Source organism: Octodon degus, unplaced genomic scaffold (assembly GCF_000260255.1).
Source record: "Octodon degus isolate 3935 unplaced genomic scaffold, OctDeg1.0 scaffold00044, whole genome shotgun sequence".
In the NCBI taxonomy this organism is placed as follows: domain Eukaryota; kingdom Metazoa; phylum Chordata; class Mammalia; order Rodentia; family Octodontidae; genus Octodon; species Octodon degus.
Genome location: NW_004524620.1, coordinates 8,884,727 through 8,904,070, shown reverse-complemented (window position 1 = coordinate 8,904,070; position 19,344 = coordinate 8,884,727). Strand labels below are relative to the sequence as shown.

Genomic DNA, 19,344 nt, shown 5'->3' with positions numbered 1-19,344 from the left:
AACCCTTTGTGTCTCTCTGGGAAGATGTTCTGCTCCTGAATCAGCTGGGTGGGTCTTGCCTCTAGCCTCTTTGCAGGGAGTTCTGCTGAAGGGTTCCCTGCTGGGCCTGCATCCTGGGTTGAATGAGGATCTGCTGGCCTGGGTTGTCTCACTCACTGGCTGGACCTGCGCTCTGGGTCTGTTCAGGATCCTGCAGGCCTTGGGTCATCTCCTGGAACTCTTTATGGCACCTAATTCTGCAGCCATCTTTCAGCCTCCATTGACTGGAGGTGAAGTTTATTTGATTTTGAATCTGGAAGTTGCTGCCCTTTGTGTTCTTTTTCTCTCTTCCCAACCTATGTTACTCCCAGTTGTTTTTGAAGTATTAGGATTAAAAAATTAATCAAAAATTAATCCAAAACCTACAGAGGAAGAACAATGCAACATACTCCGCGTGAAATTTGTCACGCCTGATTTTGCCACCTTTAGGAGGCGCAATTCTTGCCATTTTGTTTTTCCTGAGAAAGCTTAACTCTCTTATTACTTTGATATATTTTGTGACAATAATGTTACATTTGAATGGGTCTTTATAATTAAAATATTTCCACACCGATTATTGCATTTGGCCTCACAGGGAGCTTTGGAGGAAGCAAGGTGGGTGATCCATTGTGGAAGAGGAAATGATGTTCGTAAGCTCTGGGATTACGAACCAGATCTTCAGGATTCAGCTCTAATCTCTTCACAACACTCTACCATGGGGAGCCAGCCATGGAAATAGATTTTCTTCTTACTCTCTTATCTCTTCCTGGTAGAGGGCATTAGGATGTGAACTTTACCTTATCCTGAACTTCAAGCCTGCACGCTATGAAGTAAAATGCTACAATCGTTAGTTGAGGGGGAAAGATGAAATTAATACAGAATCTTGAAAAATAAGATGATTACTAAAGCTGTGTGAGGTGGGAGCTTCACAAGCTTGGTGAGTTCAGGAGATTCTGTCTCAAAATACAAAGAAAAAGGCCAGGGATGCAGCTCAGGGGAAAGGCCCTGGAAGTAATCCCCAGTAATGCAAAACAAACAAACAAATGCATGGTTATATTTAGTCATGAACAGCAACAGTTAATACCTCCAAATAATAACTAAGTACAAAGGTTTAAATTTTTTGCTACATAAAATTCTGGAAAAAGCAGGTGGATGTGGTGACTGCTTTAGAAATGGCCCAGAGACACAGGCGCCTTCTCACTTGTAGCTGTGCCAACCTACATGGCGTGGAAGACTTCTCCGTGAAAAGTAGCCTCCCTGGTCTGGGCAGCAGGATGCATGAAGGCACAAAGAAAAATGGACCAAGAACAAACAATACTTCGAAAAAGAATTATCTCACGGCTGCCATGTAACATTTCTTCTTAAATTCTGCCGGTCAGAATCTGGTCACGTAGCCACAAATAACTGTGAAAGAAGTTGCATTCTGGGTGAGCAGGTACCCAGTTAATATTTCTATTTCTATAAAAGGTGAGAGTAGATAGTATGGGACAAAGAGACCTTCTTGCCTTTATTTAATATATGTTGGAAAACAGGTGGTCAGTTCTAAGAAGAAAATAGTCACTGTATTATTATTTTTTGATGTAATATTTTGTATTATTTTTAAAATGTCTGAAGTGATCTTATTTGGTATTCTAATTTGCTAACATGGAACAGAAGATTTAATTATTTGTTTCATTTTTGGTTCACACTGCCTTTCTTATAGACATTGCTAAACCAAGTAGGTTAAAGTTATCAAGCACAAGCTTGTAAATTATGGCAAAGGCTCTCAGAGCTTTCTTTCCAGTGACACTGGAAAAACTCAAAATACAAAGAAAAAGGCCAGGGATGCAGCTCAGGTGGTTTGCTCCATGCTCTTCTTGACTTGATGGTTTGTGAAGAAAACTCTGCCGTTATTCTGATGGGTTTTCCTTTAAATGTGATCTGTTTCTTTTCTTTAGCGGCTTTTAGTACACTGTTCCTATGCTGAATTTATGGTTCATTGACAGCATAACCAGATCTGGCCCTGCAAGTGTGGACGCAGTACCCAGCTATGACTGTTGGAGGAAAGAGAGGTGGAGCTGGTCTAGGGACAGGCTAACCAGTGGGGCACAACGTGCCAAGCCCAGAAATTTGACTCTGAATCAAAGAGTCTGTTTTACGGGCTCTCCTAGAATAAATGACATCCACAGGGCTTCACAGGGATTTCTTGCCAGCTATGGGCTGAAGGGGTGGTGGCAGACGAATGTGAGAATTCCAGCGCAGCACATATACCTTGCCTCCGCAAGGATTGTCACAGTAGAGCTCCGGGCCTGCTGCTGCCCAGTCCTTTGGGGATGGCGTCCTGGTGAACCCCAAAGGGCTCTCTCACTTGGGTTGCATTTGGGATTCACAGTGAAAGCTGCATCTGAGAAGAAAGAAGCATCTCCCTCTGTCCCTTTGTCCCTGGATGGCTAATACCAACTCACTAATTATGCTAACGATATTCTTCATTTCTTATTTTTGTGATACAGGGTCTTGCCACGTAGTTCATATGGTCTTGGCCTTAAACTCATTATGTAGTCTGGGCTGGCATTGTTCTCACTGAGATTGATTCTCCTGCCTCGGCCTCCCACATGCTGGGGTTGCAGGCTGGTGCCAGCATGCCTAGCTCTGCTGATGATATTCTTAAACTTATTTTCTGTTAAACAACATAATGATAATTCATCTGTGAGACAAGTTTACTTTTTAAAATTATTTTTTGAGACAGGTTTACTTTACAATGGCCTTTGTCAGAGAATTACTTAATATACTTTTTTATCTGTAAAACCATTTTGTTCATAAAAATACTTATTTTCAAGATCTCTACAGACCCACTTTTAAAAGTCCTTTGCACATAAGCAAATGTGCTTTTAAGTTTCTCTTACATCACACATAAACCTGTAATTCTACACAAATACACATATGGGGTTTTTGTAGTGGACTGTTGGATTTTTGAACAGTATGTATTTCTGTAAAAAAAAAAAAAAGTGCTGTCTTAGCTTGGGATGTTAATAGCAAAAACTCCACAGACTGGGGGACTTAAGTATTGGGATCTATTCCTCACAGTGCTAAAGGCTAGGGAGTCTGAGATGAAGGAGCTCAGTGACACCCTATTTCTGGTGTGCAGGGGGGCACTTTGTCGCTTTAGTTCCCATGAATGGGGGGTGGAGGAGAGCAGGGCTCCTCACTCACTGAATGGATCCTGTTACGACAACTCTACCTTCCTAATCTCACATAAACCTGATCATTTTACGCAGAATCACCTCTGGATCCCCTCCACGTGGGGATTAGGGCTGACATGGATTCCAGGAGGTGGGTGTGGCGCGCCGGCGCCTTTGCTTCCTCTGCTTTCCCTCTCTCCCCACCACGCACTGTCCCTTCAGATAATCCTTGATTATGACCAGGGCTCCTCTCTCCATGCTTTTTCCATGCCTATATGATATACAACATTCACCTCCCCATATAAATCTGTAAATATACACAGATGCAGCTTTTATTGTTATTTACCAAAGGAAGCAAAACATGTATCTCTTTCTCCATTTTGCTTTTTAATTCCACAAAATCTTGGCAAATGTCCCTAGTGAACAATTGTGCTCTGAGTCAAATTTCAAAGGCTGTAGCATATTGTAAGGCCTAAACATGCCTGTTGCAGTGTACCGTTTCCTTGGTGGTGGCCGTCTGCTCTGCTGGGAGGTTTGTCACTGTGAGCAAGGCTGCAGCTAGCGTCCTCTTTCACATGTTCTTGTGGGCGCCTCTCTTACCTGTGTTGGAGAGAGGCTCGGGGCTGCATGGGAATGACAGCCCGAGTGCAGTGTCTTGGTGATTTCTGAAGTCTCTGAATCTCTTCCACTTTGATGTCCAGTTAGAGGCGCCACCTGCATAGGACTAGTGGCTCACTAGTTGACTTGTCAAAAGGCCTCAAAGAATCTGATTCTGGAAATGTCACACTTTGAGACCTCTCGAGAAGATACAGGTACAGAAAATGATCTTCGTGCGTGTATCTCAAGATAATCTGCCCTTTTGCGATAAGTTTCAGACACTGAATTCACGGGACATCTTGGTCCACGGGGCTGGTGGTGCGCACATATGATGACAGTTCTCTCCCAATACTGACACTTCTGAATAAACTGTGGCCCTAACTAGAGGTGCTGGCTCCCAGCTTACTCACTCACTTAGCAAATATTGCTGATATATCAGGCACTGGAGAGCCCAGGGATAAATCCATGAATAAGAGATTAAAATCTTCACCTCTGTGAAGGAAGGGGTAACGAATAATGGAAATTAGTGAATGTAATCAGGGCTCTCAGGAGCCCATCAACTGTATCACTGGTTCTCAAGAGGAAGGAACTTCCGGATGCTAGAGAGCTGGAATTGTCAGTAGTCACCCTAGGTCTGAAGACCATAAAGAACTGATAGAGAGTTTTGCTGGTTTGAATGTAGACAGTGAAACAAAGACAGAAACAGCCAAAAAGTCAGAGTTGCTATTAACTAGGTCAGACTAAAAGAAGATGAAAGGGTTGATTTTGGCTTCACAAAGAATGAGATGCCTGAAGTGAGGATGGTGGCGCACATCTGCAGTTCCAGCTGCTCCAGAGACTGAGGCCAAAGGATTGCAAGTTCAAGCCCAGCCTGGACAGCTTAGCAACTTAATGAGATCTCATCTCATAGCAAAAACTGAAAAAATGAACTGGGGATGTAGCTCTGTGCAAAGGCCCTAGCTCCAATTAATGTATGGATGCATGTATGAATGTATGTATGTATGTATGTATGTATGTAATAAAACGGGCTGGGGATGTAGTTTTGTGGAAAGGCCCTAGTTCCAATCAATGTATGCATGTGTATGTATGTATGTATGTATGTATGACATAATAAAATGGGCTGGGGATGTAGCTTGGTGGCGGAGTCACTCCGGGTTCAATTCCAGTGCTGAAAAAAGATGGGAATGAGCTGCCTATGGAGATGTCAGGTGGAGGTGCGTAAGTGAATATGAAGTTAAGGGCAGGTCTAGGAGAGACTGAGAAGGTCTGGGATTCATCAGCACGTAGGTGGCATTTAGAGCAAAGAAAAGAAATCGCGGTGGAGTGAGGGTAGATAGTAAGGTGGCTCAAGGGTTAGAGCCTAAGGTCTCTAAAGCTGAAAATTCAGGTAGTAAAGAAACAGGGAAGGAGAGGAAGTGAGACACAAATGCAGGGTCGGGGCCCTTGCTGATTTTATGGGTTAAATCATTTAAATCTCAGGAAGGAAAGTTTTCCTCTTTCTCCCAGCTTAGGGAGATGCTGTACCTACCCTATTGCCTCCCCATCCCTGAGTGGTTTACTCTACTGTGCGCTTTTAGATACTAAACGGAAACGGGGAAAGGGTTTTACATTGTTGTGAAAGATCACCGACTGGAAGTGCGTTTTGCACACATGTGCTAACATAAATTCAGCATGTGTGCGGGCATCGTGGTCAGTGGGAGTGTGTGAGAGTTTTCATTTTCAGACTAACACCATAAAAAGTCCAGTCTGTAAAGCAGATGCCCCCCCCCAAGTAACACATGTCACTCATCAACTCCAAAGTGAAAGGTTTCAAAAGTGGATACGGGGGCTGGCGCGATAGCTCAGAGGACTAAGCCCTTGCTTAGGCAAGCACAGGGACCGGGGTTCAAGCTTGATCACCACATGCCATGCCAGCCCTGCCCCCTGGGGTGTGAAGCCGGTGACCGGGACCCGGGTGGTGCTGCACACCTGTAATCCCAGCGCTGAGCAAGCGGAAATAGGAGGGTCAGTGCGAGCCCGAGCTGCGTAGTGAGACCCTATGTATTAGAAGTAGATGATAGGGAATTTTTAAAATCAGTTCGCATTTATTTACTAATCAAAGAAGTAACCCAGTTAAGCCAACACTTCGAAGTAGTTGCACATAAAATGTGAGATACATTTGTATCTGTGATGAGTTACATTTGTGATAAATTTCAGACCCTGAATTCACGGGACATCTTGGTCCACGGGTCTTGTGGTACGCGCATATGGTGACAGTTCTCTCCCAATACCGACACTTCTGAATAAACTGTGGCCCTAATTAGAGGTGTTGGCTCCCAGCTTACTCAGTCATGCTGAAGGTAACGAACACAACTGCGAGGGAAAAGAAAAGGCGGCAGCGGAACGGAGGCTGCTCACGGACCCGAGATCGCCGGCACTTCAGTCGGTTCCCATCCAGACTTTCATTTGGTTTTCTCCCTGGTGTGAGTCCAGGGGGCGCTGTCCGTCATACCTCCTACCACTGGTTTTCCATCTTCCTGTCTTCCGGCTGTTGTTCTTCCCTTCTCGTTTCCCTCCTGGTGTTGATCCGATGCACCACTTAAAAAATTGCGCGCCTGCCCCTTAGCTCAGTTCTTTAAGTGGCTGCTTCCTCAAAGCAGTCAGGCTCAGGTTGCTGTGGTTCGATCCCCACAACTCAAGCAGGCCAAACCTGCCCTGAAGGCATTCGGAGAAAAAAAAATTGCGCGCACTCGGAGTTTTCCTGCTGTCAACTGTAGTTTCCTCAAACTTTTCAGAATACTTCCAGTGTTCCCAGTTTTCATGGTGAGGTTTCTGCTACCACGAGGGGTGCCCGAATTTGGCCATTGTCTCCATGTTTTGAGCAGCCACTCCTACCCGCACCTCCTGACCACGTCCACACACCTTCGCTCGATTCCTGATACTGCCTTCCACCAGTGTGTAGAGCAGGATCGGCGTGGGGGGAATGTCGTTCTGCAGGGCACTTCGTGGCCATCATATGATGAATATTTATCTCAGTCTTGCTGATTATGTCGAGAAATTTACTAAAATCACTAAAGGGTTCTCTGGGGGCAAAACGAACCTCATGTGGCTTCAAGTAAATATTTTCAGTTTTTATAGAGCAGGAAAATAATCACAGAATTCTGGTTGGTTAAGTGGAAACAAAGCCTCCATTGGTCCAAAGTGAGTACAGTACGCCGTGATTAGCATTAGAGACAATGTAAATGCACCTGCGCATACTCAGCGTCTTAGCTGTGTATATTGAAACGATGTAACTGGGGGGGATGGGCTTTTTCTCACGTAAATAAAAACGTGCTTGTTTGCTTAAAAGAGAAATATTTACCCCAGTTCCTATCAAGTGTTTCTGTGGTGTCTTCATTGGCAAAGTCAGGGTATGTGATACATGTTAAGCTAAGTTCTTAGTAGGGTCGCATAAGTTTAGAATTAATTTTCAGGCAGTGCGCAAATAACTCTTAGTTCTCTGACACACAGCAGAATATAGTCTTCCTTTAACCAAAGGGGGAGCCGAGGCGAAGAGCTCAGCAGCTGAGCTCAGAGCCTGGCCCTTGCTGTGGGCCAGAAGGCCGCCACTCTGTGTTGGGACCACCCAGATGACAGTCCGACTGGGGTCACCCCTGGGGCCGGAAGCCGCGGCTGCAACAGGGTAATGAATGGCTGTCTTGCTTTCAGATAGGCCTGGGATCGAGTTAGTTTATTTGTTTTTAATTTAGCTGAAATTATAGGCCGGCTGAAAGATTCCTGTGACGGCAGTGCTCTTTGAGTAGTGGCACAAACCTCAGTGTCTGTCGCTTTCCTCCAAGCCTTTCTCCCATCCGCAGGATTAGGAAAGCACTTGCGAGGCACATTCATCTTGCCGGTGTTGTCAGGAGCCATCAGCGACTTTTATTAAAAGCCTGGGGATCGCCTGAAAGACCTCCTTGTCTGAGCCTGAAAGGCAAGGGGCATGGTAAGATCTGGGGGCATACTGTTGGGACCCCTGGCCCTGCCCCTTGGCCTGTGAGTGACACCCACGAGGAAGCAGGCGCCCTCCTTTGTGGAAGGGACTTTCTGGTGACCAGAAGCGAGTTGGCGCTGGCATGAGCTCTCCAGGCTGGGGTGGGCACAGAGCCCTGCTGCTCCTGCTGCCCCTGCTCCCCCTGCTGCTGCTGCTGGTCCTGGACAGTGCTGCTCCCACCTTCATCAGCGTGAACCACGGGCTGAGGGTGAGGAAGGGCAGCTCAGCCTTCCTGTCTGCAGAGGATCTGAAGTTTGCCATCCCCAGAGAGAAAGACATCTGCAAAGTGGAAGTTGTGATGCACGAGCCCATAACCCAGAGGGTGGGGAAACTCACTCCGCAGGTGGGTCATGTGTGATTCTCTGCGTGTGCGAGAGAGAGAGAGAGAGAGAGAGAGAGAGAGAGAGAGAGAGAGAGAACGTGAGAGAGTGAGCGAGTGCACTGGGGGGAGGGAGGGAGGGAGGGAGGGAAAGAGACTGAGATTCAAACAGACATGACATTTGGGGGTCAGGGTGGGTGATGGTGGGTGGGGTAACCTTCCAAAGTTTGGAGTGGGCCATTTCTCATAGGGTCTATTCTGATTAGCTTTTATACGGTTATTCCTGCCTCAAATCTCTGACACTCAGAGTGCCTCTGGATCACATATCAAAATTTTAAGACATTTTAATGACATACGTGTGACCCTCAGAAGAATAGCAAAAGTATTAATGTCACTTAGGCCTTCACTTGAGAAAGGGACAGAAACGAGACGTGAAGAACTCTAAACATGCACAGTTCTTCAAACAACAATCTTGCATAAGTATTTTCTCATTTGATAAAAAACTCCAAGGATCTTCTTATTTAAGGCATCCATGGTCACTTCTTTGGCAATGTAAGATGTCACCTTCTAAGTCTATTTTTACATATTGCTTCATGTATGCATAGTAGAAAGTCACTTCTGGTTTTGTTACCTGCTCCTGCTGTGGCTTCACTTAGCTTTCAAAAAAAACCAGTCTGTAGACTGTGCAGCTCTAGAAGCTGGAGCTGCTTTTGGAAAAATGCACCAATCCAATTGCTGAACCGTCAATTATTTTGTCTCCATTGGGGTGCAGCTACATACTTCATAAAGTTAGGTAAAGTAGTATGCAGACTCTGAACAAAAAGTGGGGTTGATCCTAACTCATTGATTTATTTGGCATTTATTTGCCTCCCTTAAAGTTATGGTCTAATTCTGAAACCCTCAGACTTCTGTAAAAAATGGTCTCTTATAGGAGTATTCCTGATGTGGTAGAAGCCAGAAGCTTCTCTCCAATTTCCTGTCACATTTTCTCTACCAGTTTCAGACTTTAAAAGCACTAAAGAGTTTCAGATGGGTACCCAGAAGTGTGGGAATGCAATAATTGAGTGGGTGTTGGTGACACTGTGTTCCCAAGTGTATGGTGACTGCAACCTTTCCCTGCTTGTCTCTCAATGTTCCTTGCACTCTGAAAGTGGGTATTAAGGAAGAGGGAGAACAGGGTGCAGGAAACACGATGGGTAGTAAGCTCAATAGCGGGCAGCGGGGCTGAAGCTGCAGGGTCTGGGATCAAAAACAGAATGCAAATCTTAGAATTTTGAGGAGCAGTAAGAAGAGCCCTGATCCTAGAGGACTGGAAATTTTGATAAGGCAGGGGCCCAGTCAACATCTTTTTTAAGAGGTGTTCAGCACTCAGGTGTGAGGCTGGGTAGTATTACCTTGCGGAAAAGAAAAAAAAAAACCAACTTTCTGCCTCCAGCAGGGGGAAGTTCTTTAAGCTGGCACCCAGTATATATAGTGGGGACCCCCACAAGAGCAAAGCACAGCCCTGCCTTCCACCAATTCCTGGCCAGAGAAGGCAGTTTGGAGAGGGTCTGCTCCACCTGTTCCAAGCTCTGAGGGTGATCTTTTCCCTACTCCAGGTGGCATGTGACTCCCTAACACTCGTGACCCTCACTGTGAGGGCGATAATGAATTGCCTCAGTGATACGCTTGTGGTGAGGCTTTAATCGTTCCAACTGGTTGGGCTGCTCTGGAGCACTGGGGACCAAAAAGGGATCCAAAAGACTGGAAGCAGTTACAAAAGTGTGGTCCCAAGGTCTGAGGACCAGCTTGGACCTCCAAGTCATCTCCATCTTAAACTGTCTCTGATTTTAAGGCAGAAAGGCCTATAAGGAAGATAATATGGAACCGAAGCAACAAAATGCCTGGCTGACTCCGAATGTTCTGGAGTAGGATATGCCCTGTGCAGACAGATGCTCTAGTTTTCTAGCGCTCATTTAAAACACCAGAGTCCACTCCTGAGTGTTCAGCATATGTATTCCAAAGGGAAATGTCCCAAATGATTAACATCTTCTCCAATGGGCATGTGGTGAGGTCTTCTAAGATTTATTCCATGGCAGAAGAGCTCCTCAAAATGTGACATTTTATCACCATTTTGCCAAATGCTAAACTTTTGCTATGGCAAAAATATATCCTGCAGTAGAACCTTGTTTCTCAAACTGCTCGATGATCATTAATTTAGATGTGAGACTCTTTTTTTTAAAGTCCTGAAATTCAACAAAAATAAGACTCCCAACTACTCTGGGCCCAGGAGTGGGGGAGTGTTAGCTTGTCTTTCAACCCTGCTAGGCTTAACCCTCTCCCCAGAGATTTATTTTTGTATGGAGTTTTTGAAATTAAGCATGGTAAGTGCACTGTGCGCACGCATACATGCACACACACACACACACACACACACACACACACAAATCTAAACCTTATCCTTTAATAGAACTTAATAGCATGCCCAAAGCTAGGCATGTGAACCCATTTCTAGCGAGATGACTGCATTAACAATATCCTGCTGTGTAATGAACACTTTTGTGCGATTTGCACAGAAAATGTTTTGCTTAACATCTGTTCAATTAGTGTTTTCATTTCATTACTGAAGTTTGTTTTCAAATCAACAGGTTCATTTTCCTATTAGATGTTTGGACAGGGATGTTGGTGGGTGCCTGCCAGCACCTTCTGTTTAGATAACTCCCTTGAAAGAGGCAATTAGGCGAGGTCAGTAGCGACGTGATTGCCTCGTGTTTTAGGACAAGCCCTCCTCGGCGTAGCTCTTCTTGCACCTGTACCAAAGTCGGAAGGCTCCTGGGTGGACTCTCCTAGCTTTAGCACTGAGTGGGCCTTTTTGAACAGGAAATACAGCGGGAAGAAAATTTCCCTAGTTTGAACCAGTTTACTGTCATTAAAGTGAGTAATGAGTTAGGAATGTGTGACAATTTAATTATAAATCGTAATTGAAAAGCAGTTGAAGTGGAAAAAACAAAGCTAGACAGTAATTAGAAAAGGATTTAGCTCTCCTTTGTTTTATTTAGTAAATTTATGGACAATTATGGTTGTCGCCTTTTATAAAAGGAAAACATACTCTGAGACATAAAACAGATGCTTCTTTTAACAAAGCAGATTGTCTCCTTATTACCACAACTATTTGTCAATGAGAGGGGGAAGGACTTCCCTTTATCGCCTTCCTGCTTGTCAATTAAAAGAACCACTGCTATCTGTGGGACAAGAGAATAATTTGTGTCAGTGATAATGTTTTCTCAGGGTGTATTGTGTTGTCTGAAAATGTTTGAAGCTGCCAAGGAACGGACTGGACACCAGCATCTGTATAGTGAGGGTGTAAACATCTCAAGGCCTTTCTCAAAACTACTAGCTCACTCTGGACAGAATGAAGCTCCTAGGGGATGAACGGAAAAAGTTCTTCAAACACTAGCATTCCCACTAGGCTTAAAAGTGAGAGAAAATTAGCGTTCTTCAAATAAAAAACAAAAAAATAAAACAGCAATTTTCTTAATCATTTTGAGAGATGATGTAGTTAATTCTAACTATAGCCCACCAGAGGAAATTGTCCTTCGAACTCCATCTCATCAGCCATCTGTGCCATTGCGTAACTAATAACAATTATTGATCAGTGAGACTGAATGGTGTCCACGATCAGTGCCTTCATTTTTAATATGAACATGCTATCTGGAAAAGAGAGAGAAGGAGAAATGGTATCTACATCAAGCACACGTGGCGCATTCATGGGCGGGTTAGTGCACACATTTTTTTGTCACACAGAGGAAGACCATAGCCAACTGCTAGAACCCCCCAGAGGGAGAGAATAAAACTTTGATAAATGGAACCACATTATAAAAAGCAGTATGTCTGTGAAAATAATTATTTAGAGAAGTAGTCATCTCTTAATTTATTTTTTTGAGCTGCTTGGATATTTATAAATTAGATATTCTCCAAACAAGATACAGCTGTCCAAGCAGGATGGGGAACCAGATGGGGCTGGAGTAGAGGTCGTTTTGGTGTTTAGAACACACAGGCATACACAGATACATGGATAGACAGACACACAGACACACAGACCCCCCCCCCCACTAGCAGACCGCCATTTCTCCAGACAGTAGACAAGAGCTAGAAAAAATGAAACCCACACCAGTGTTCTCATAGCCGTTTATCCGTTTCTTCCGCGGAGCAGGTCTTCGACTGCCACTTCCTCCCTCACGAGGTGCAGTACACGCACAACGGCTGCCCGCTTCTGCACGAGGACGCGGTGAAGCTCAGGCTGTACAGGTGAGCGGTAGGGGCGCTGCTTGTTTCTAGCCAGAGAATCGTTGCTGTACTTCCCGGGCCTTTCCTGCGCTGCCTGCTAGGAGACAGCAGCTAGCAGATTCCAATCGAGAAGTCTCAGTGCAGTGGGAGAGCCCGCGTGGAGGGGGCGACACGAGAACTGCAGCCGCGTTCCGTCATCTCCATGCGCATGGCCTTCACTCCGGCTTTCCCGCCCATTGTCTTTCCCTTTAGTTTCTTACACGGGCATCTCTAGTCTTCCAACCCATCACTTGTAATGGGAAATAGAAATTACAAACTATAAATTCTTAATGAGAAGCAGGCAAACATATACTCCCAAATTAAATGAAATTCTTTTTAAATTACTGGATGCTTGAAGAAACGCAGTCTTTCATTTTTAAACATTAAATAAGACAAATGTGTTTAAAATCAATTCTAAAGTTAAACATAGGAGTGACTATGATGACCTAGTAATTTGTCTTTTAGTTATACACTTGAGGAAATGAAATTGTAAGTTTGCGCAAAGCCTTGAGGTGGTCTTCATAGCAGCTAAGTTGAAGAACTCCAACAGATAAATCATGCATTCATGCCAGGGAGTATTATGAAGCCATACAAAGGAATGAAGGTCTGATTCATGGTACAGCATGAATGAACCTTTAAAACATTATGCTAAGTGCAAGAGGCCAGGTACAAATGAACACATGCTGTGTAGTTCTACTTATGTGACATGTCTGGAAAGCCTTTGAGACAGAAGCAGATTAGTGCTGGAGTCGGCAGAGGTAGGAGGAGATGCAACTGAAGAATGATTACTAACAGGTCACCCTTGGGTGGTGAAAATTCTCTGAAATCATAGAGTCATGATGGGTGAGTAACCTTATGAGTACACCGAAAGCTTCAGTTATACAGCAAAGGAACACATTTCACAGCATTGGATATCTCAATAATTTAATTTTGGGGTTATAATTATAGTATTACTGATTTAATTGAAACAACTGAAAACTCAAAGGAATAGGCCTTTACGTAGATTTTATGTGTCTTTTATTGCTCTTGAGCATATTTGGTTAACGTGTGGATTTCCTTTAAGCACGAACTAAGGCAAAATATGTTTGAAGAAGACATTGACAGTGACTCTTTTTATAAACATCTACGACCACCACCATAGATAACGATCAGTGTTGGGCATAAGGAACTCAAGAAGGACATGCAGATTCTTGGTGCTCACGATCCAAGGCAAAAAGAGGGGCAGATAATTAGGAAGCAGAGCTCCAAGTGCCAAAAGAAAAGCACAGAAAACCAAGTGGCATTCCTTTCTAAGCCAGGATGCCTCAGAAAGCTATGAAGTTGAAATAGACAGACAGGGCTATTTGATCTTTTCAAAACTCTAGAGTTAAGAAAGCAAACTGACTTCAAAGAGCTTGCCAGAAAAGTCTGTTAAGCTAAAGAATTCTAGTTGGTCCCACTCCTTTCCTGAAATTGTAGGGGCAGGAAAGCTTGAAAAGTATACATGGAAGGCAGGGTGAGACAAGCCTGGCTGCTCTTAGCTTTGAGGACAGTACATTAGAATATTCAGAGGCACTGGAGGCCAATGGCCAGGGAGCATGCTTATTTCCCTCCTGTCCCTTTTGTAGCCATTTTTGCAAGGTATTGGGCTTTGGTTTCCTCATCTGCAAAGTGAAATTGAGGATGCCACCTATAGATTCTTGTAAGGCTCAGAAAAGATTCTGTTGTTGCGTTCAGCATAATGCCTGGACCATAATAAAAACATATCTATTAGAGATTGCATTATTAAGGCAAACTCATTACTGAGTTTTTAAAATAACTCAGAGGGTCGGGGAGATAGCTCAGTAGACTAATCACTGGCTTTGGCAAGCTCAGACACCAGGGTTCGATCCCTGGTCCTGCATGTTGCACCAGAGCATGCTGAGCTGGCAACTGAGTCTGGGCATGGTGGCGCACACCTGTAATCCCAGTGCTGGGGAGGCTGAGACAGGAGGATCACCATGAGTCCAAGCTGCATAATGAGACCCTGTACCAAATACACACACAAAAAGAAAAAAGAAAACCTCACTTCCACTAGTGCCTCCAAATACAGAGAAGAGAGCACACCCAGTGCTCAGAACAGTCAACAGCAACAACTGCTGAACCGTGTCACAAGGCGAGGTCTAAGTTGAGCACCCACAGTAGCTGAAAGATTAAACTATTTATACAGAGTTTCTGAAAAACAGAAAGGCCATAATACTTCACGCAATACTTCAGAACCCTTCATAGGCACAGATCACACAGGCTTGGTGTTCTTAAATTACGTGTGTGCTGGAAGCCAGGCGCTGAGATCTCGGCAGTCACTAGCAGTGCGGATGCTGAGTGGAAGGCAGGTGCTGGAAGAAAGATGAGCAGAGGGGAAGGGGCAGGAAAAGGCTCTGAGTCTCAGGAGCAGAGAGGAAGAGCCGCACATAGAGGGTCTGAGAGCAGAGCGTGAAACAAAGTCCGGGCTCCAGCTTGCATGCACATTTGGGGAAGGCCTGTCTTCTAGCTTGAGGGGCAGTGCACCAGGTGCAGAAGGGTCTGAGCATCTGTCTGTGTTGCCTTTGCTTCATTCTGTGCACAGATTTACTGAGACAGACACCTTCACGGAGACCTTTCTGCTGCGGATCTACCTCCTGGAACCAGACTGTAACATCATCCGCATGAGGAGCCCTGCGCTGGAGGTGTCGGAGTTCTATGGCCTCTCCGGAGCCATCGATAAGAACCTGCTCCAATTTGATTATGACAGGACAACTAGCCTGGAGTGTACAGTGCAGCTGGACCCTGTGAGCACTCACCTGCCAGCTCATGGCCAGGTGGTTGTGGTAGAGCCTCGACCAGAAGGGCCTCGTGGAGATCAGCCACACAGTTTCTTTCCTGAGTCCCGTATGTTATCCTTACTACTGTTCAGCAGGTTACTAATGCCGACCAGAATAACTGTAGGTAGTCATCTACCATGACAAAGGGTTCCACGAATGAATGGTATAGGTTAGTGGTCAAGAGCCTAAACTTTGGAAGGACCTTGATTTGAAAATAACTTCTGCCATTTATTTCCTGTGTTGTTTTAGTTAGAAACCACTATGAGCCACTGTAAGTTGGGAGAAGATGATTGCTGCTTCAGAGGGCTGTATACAACCTGAGAGTAAATGAAATCACACACACACACACACACACACACACACACACAGCACAATACAGTTTCTGACTCAGAGTAGGTACCAATAGGTTGCCAGCTGTTGCTAATAGCAATGGCATCAGTAGTAAGGGGAGTTTATATTTTCTTAAGTATTATTGGATTATGGTCTAGTGTGAAGTGGAACTGATTGGTAGCAGCCATGGTTTAATTTAAGGAGAGTTTTGGCAGAAAACGTTCCTTTTGTTGTTCATTCAGCCGGTGTATTTTAGGCACTTCCTATACACATCAGAGGAAGTGTGTCAAGAAATGTAAGGAATTGTTATGCTATAAATAAAGGCTTGAAGTTGGAAAGAGGTTTCCAGCTGAAGGGCTGCTTGAACAAAGTGATTTCATTGGATCTTTATAACCACCTGGTTTAGAAACAGATCATCTGATTTGTACATCACGGTAGGGAGACTGAAAAAATAAGTGACCTATGAGTATCATAGATCCCAACAAGAGTGAGAAATCCGAGGGGGCAGGCACATGCAGACACCTGGAAACGTAATTAAAGTTTTCAGTGAGACAAGGTTGGCTGGTGTGGTGACAGCATTTTCAGAAATAGTTTAGCAAGAGACTCATTGGATCTAGAAGACTACACAGGATTTGAGTATGTTTGAGCACATTTCTACTCTGAATGAAGAGTCGATGTCTTAGGGGACATTGTGTGATGGAGCCATTGGGCTGATGCACTAAAGCGAAGACTGGAGGGGGGAGTGCTACAGTGAGACATTGTCCCATTTGTCTGTGAACAGAGATGTTCACAGACCAGAAAACACATTTTATTATCTTTTATCTCAAAGTTTTAGTAGTAAGGCTTGCAGAGACGACTAGGAAACTGTTCTCTTTAGTAAAGGAAGTTGTCCGCTGTCAACATAATGACAGCCTGTTCTGTGTGTGGTAAGGAGGTGCACGACCATGCGCTTGGACAGCGAGAGAAAGTAGTCCCCCGGTAAAGAAGCCTTTTGTTTAACTTTTACAATAACTGTGCTTAGATGGCAACCCTAACGCACCGCTGTGCATTCTAGACCTGGGAACAGAGCGGAAGTGTCCAGGCAGCAGCTGTACCCTGGGACTGAAGAAAATAGGAAGCCTCCAAGTGAGCTGCGAGGAGTTCCTGATGATGGGGCTGCGCTACCAACACATGCAGCCCCCTTCTCCCAATGTTGATTATGTCTCCATCCGACTCGACCTCACAGACAGCAGGAGTAAAGTGCTTTACAAGGTAGAGTCTGGTTATATGCTGGTGTCTGCAGCCATTTAGGGGAAGAGCGGTGCCTCCTGGGCCGAAGTCCTGCGCTGCTAGGGTGGAGCTGTCCAGTGTCTCCCTGCAGCTGCAGTCTTGTTGACTCTATCACTAGACACTTTAAATAGTAGCTTCTCTGTAAATTATGAGCACAAAACTTTTCTCTGTTCTCTTGTAGCTGTACATCCCAACTTGGGAATGACTAGGGCTATCTATGTGTTCATTATACTCATTATTTGCCTCCAGAACATTCTTATTTACTTTGTTCTATTTTAAAAATTAATTTATTTTTAATTGATTAATTATTTGGTACAGGGTCTCACTACTCAGCTCAGACTTGTAGTGATTCTCCTGTCTCAGCTTCCCCACCTCCCTAGTGCTGAGATTACAAGCATGTGTCACCATGCTAGGTCTGGTGCCCAGTATGGTGCATAGTACCATAGATCGAACCCAGGTCCTTTTGCTTGCCAGGCAGGTGCTTAGACCATTGAGCTATCTCTCCAGCCCTATTTTATGAGTTATTTATTTGTTTGTTTATTTATTTATTTATTTATTTATTTATTTTTGAGATCAAGTCTTACTATGCAGTGCAGGCTGGCCTTGAACTCACTTATGTAACCTAAACTGGCCTCGAACTCATGAAGATCCCCTTACCTCAGCCTCCAAAGGGCTGGGATCATACGGGTGTACCATCATGCCTGGCATAGAGCTTTCTAAACATCTTGGTTCTGGCAGCTAGATCTAGGGCTAGACGCATGCTCAGAATGAACTCTCCCACTGAACTGTGCTCCAGCACCACCTTCCCCAACTTTTCTTTTGTTTTTCAACTTTTTCTCTTGTTGGTTGATTTGGTCACACCTTCTTCTTGATGTTTTGTTTTCTGATCAGGGGCCCTTCTGCAAGGCCACGGGAAGCTGGGAAGTAGGGAGGAGCACCTCAGTGCCTCCTCCACGGTTGTGACAGATGATAGCTTTTTCTGCCTTTCCCACTTCAGCAGGGAGAACTGAGTCATCAGGGTGACAGGGTCCCATCATCTACCAGCTTTGAACTTCTCTCACTTTTTCTCCTCTTGATCTCTTCACACTGAAATGATGACCAAAAGTGAAATCAACCTTTATGAAATGTTTGGCCTGCTGCGCTACTGATTTGTGCACTCTACAAGTTGTTTATTTGGGAAACTAAGACCACAGTGCACCTGTGGAAACAGCTCAGCTTTTGCACTGATGTAATGATCTGGGATGATATTTAGAAAGACTTCTATATTTACAGTCTGTTTTCCCACTAGAATCTCTCCTAAGAGGCCTAATCAAATAATGAACATTAATACTTCAAAGAGTTGATCATTTAAGGAAAGACAAGGAAATGATTAAATAGGACCATGGATTTTATTTTTTTAAAGAATATAAAGTAGTAATAAAAAAACACTGTTAGAAATGATACAAAATTTCACTAAACAAAGTAACAGGAATTCAACAATGGTTGCTGTATTGCATGATGTTATCTTCAAATTAGTTGTTTAGGTTACCAGATATAAACATGCAAAATTGGTTTAAAAAAGTTATAAGAAATTAAAAAATAGAAATCTTTAAGCATTAACTGTTCCTTTCCAAGGACTAGCAGAAATCAGCAGTACAAACATCCAATTACCATATATATTTTTTCCCCTTTTTTCTTCAGTCCTTTTCCTCATCCCAGTTTTTCCTTCCCATTGAACAAATTCTTTCCCTCTCACTACATATTGTGTCTTTCAGATTTTATTTACTCTTTCAGGTTCTCATACTAGTGAGACAATATGATGTTTGCACATGTGGGTCTGATTTATTTCACTTACCAATAGGATCTTTTCTTGTATCCATTTATCTACACAAGCCTTGAATTTATCTTTTTCTATAGCTGAGTAATACTCCATGGTGTAAAACTACCATATCTTTTTTATCCATTCCTCAGTTGATGGACATTTGGATTGTTTCCAAGATTTACCTATGACAAATTGCACTGCTATAAACATGGGTGCACACATATTGCTGTGGCATGATGATTTCGGTTCTTTTGGAAAAATACCTAGGAGGGGAATAGCTGGCTTGCATGGGACCTCTAGTCCTAGCTTTTTAAGGAATCTCCGCACAGACTTCCATAATGGTTGTACCAGTCTGCACTCCCACCAACAACGGAGAAAGTTCCTTTTTCCCCACAGCCTCTCCAGCATTTGTTATTGGTTGCTTGATGATAGCCATTCTTTCTGGCATAAGATTGAATCTCAGTGTTGTTTTAATTTACATCTCTTGAATGACCAATGATGTTGAACATTTTTTTCATATATTTATTTGCCATTTGTATCTCTTCATTGTGAAGTGTATATTCATCTCAGATGCCCAGTTTTGGATTGGGGATTTGAATTTTGGAAACCTGATCTTTTTTCCAAAGTTTTATTGATAAACAGATAGCAATGAGACAGTTTCAAATCAAATCGGAAGTACAGTTTCAACAAATAATACACGGCATATATTCTTCTTA

At 43.9% G+C, this 19,344-nt stretch overlaps 1 protein-coding gene across 3 annotated transcripts in view; it reads left to right on the top strand.

The window, feature by feature from the left end:
• Positions 1–19,344, top strand: part of Frem1 (FRAS1 related extracellular matrix 1) — a 171,269-nt gene that overhangs the window by 22,779 nt on the left and 129,146 nt on the right. For all 3 annotated transcript variants that reach the window (XM_023715844.1, XM_012514849.2, XM_023715845.1), the window contains exons 2-5: positions 7,610–8,128; positions 12,297–12,391; positions 14,994–15,295; positions 16,613–16,809. In XM_023715844.1, the coding sequence (XP_023571612.1) occupies positions 7,868–8,128; positions 12,297–12,391; positions 14,994–15,295; positions 16,613–16,809 (855 nt within the window). In that variant the 5' untranslated portion in view covers positions 7,610–7,867. The remainder of the gene's footprint in view (positions 1–7,609; positions 8,129–12,296; positions 12,392–14,993; positions 15,296–16,612; positions 16,810–19,344) is intronic.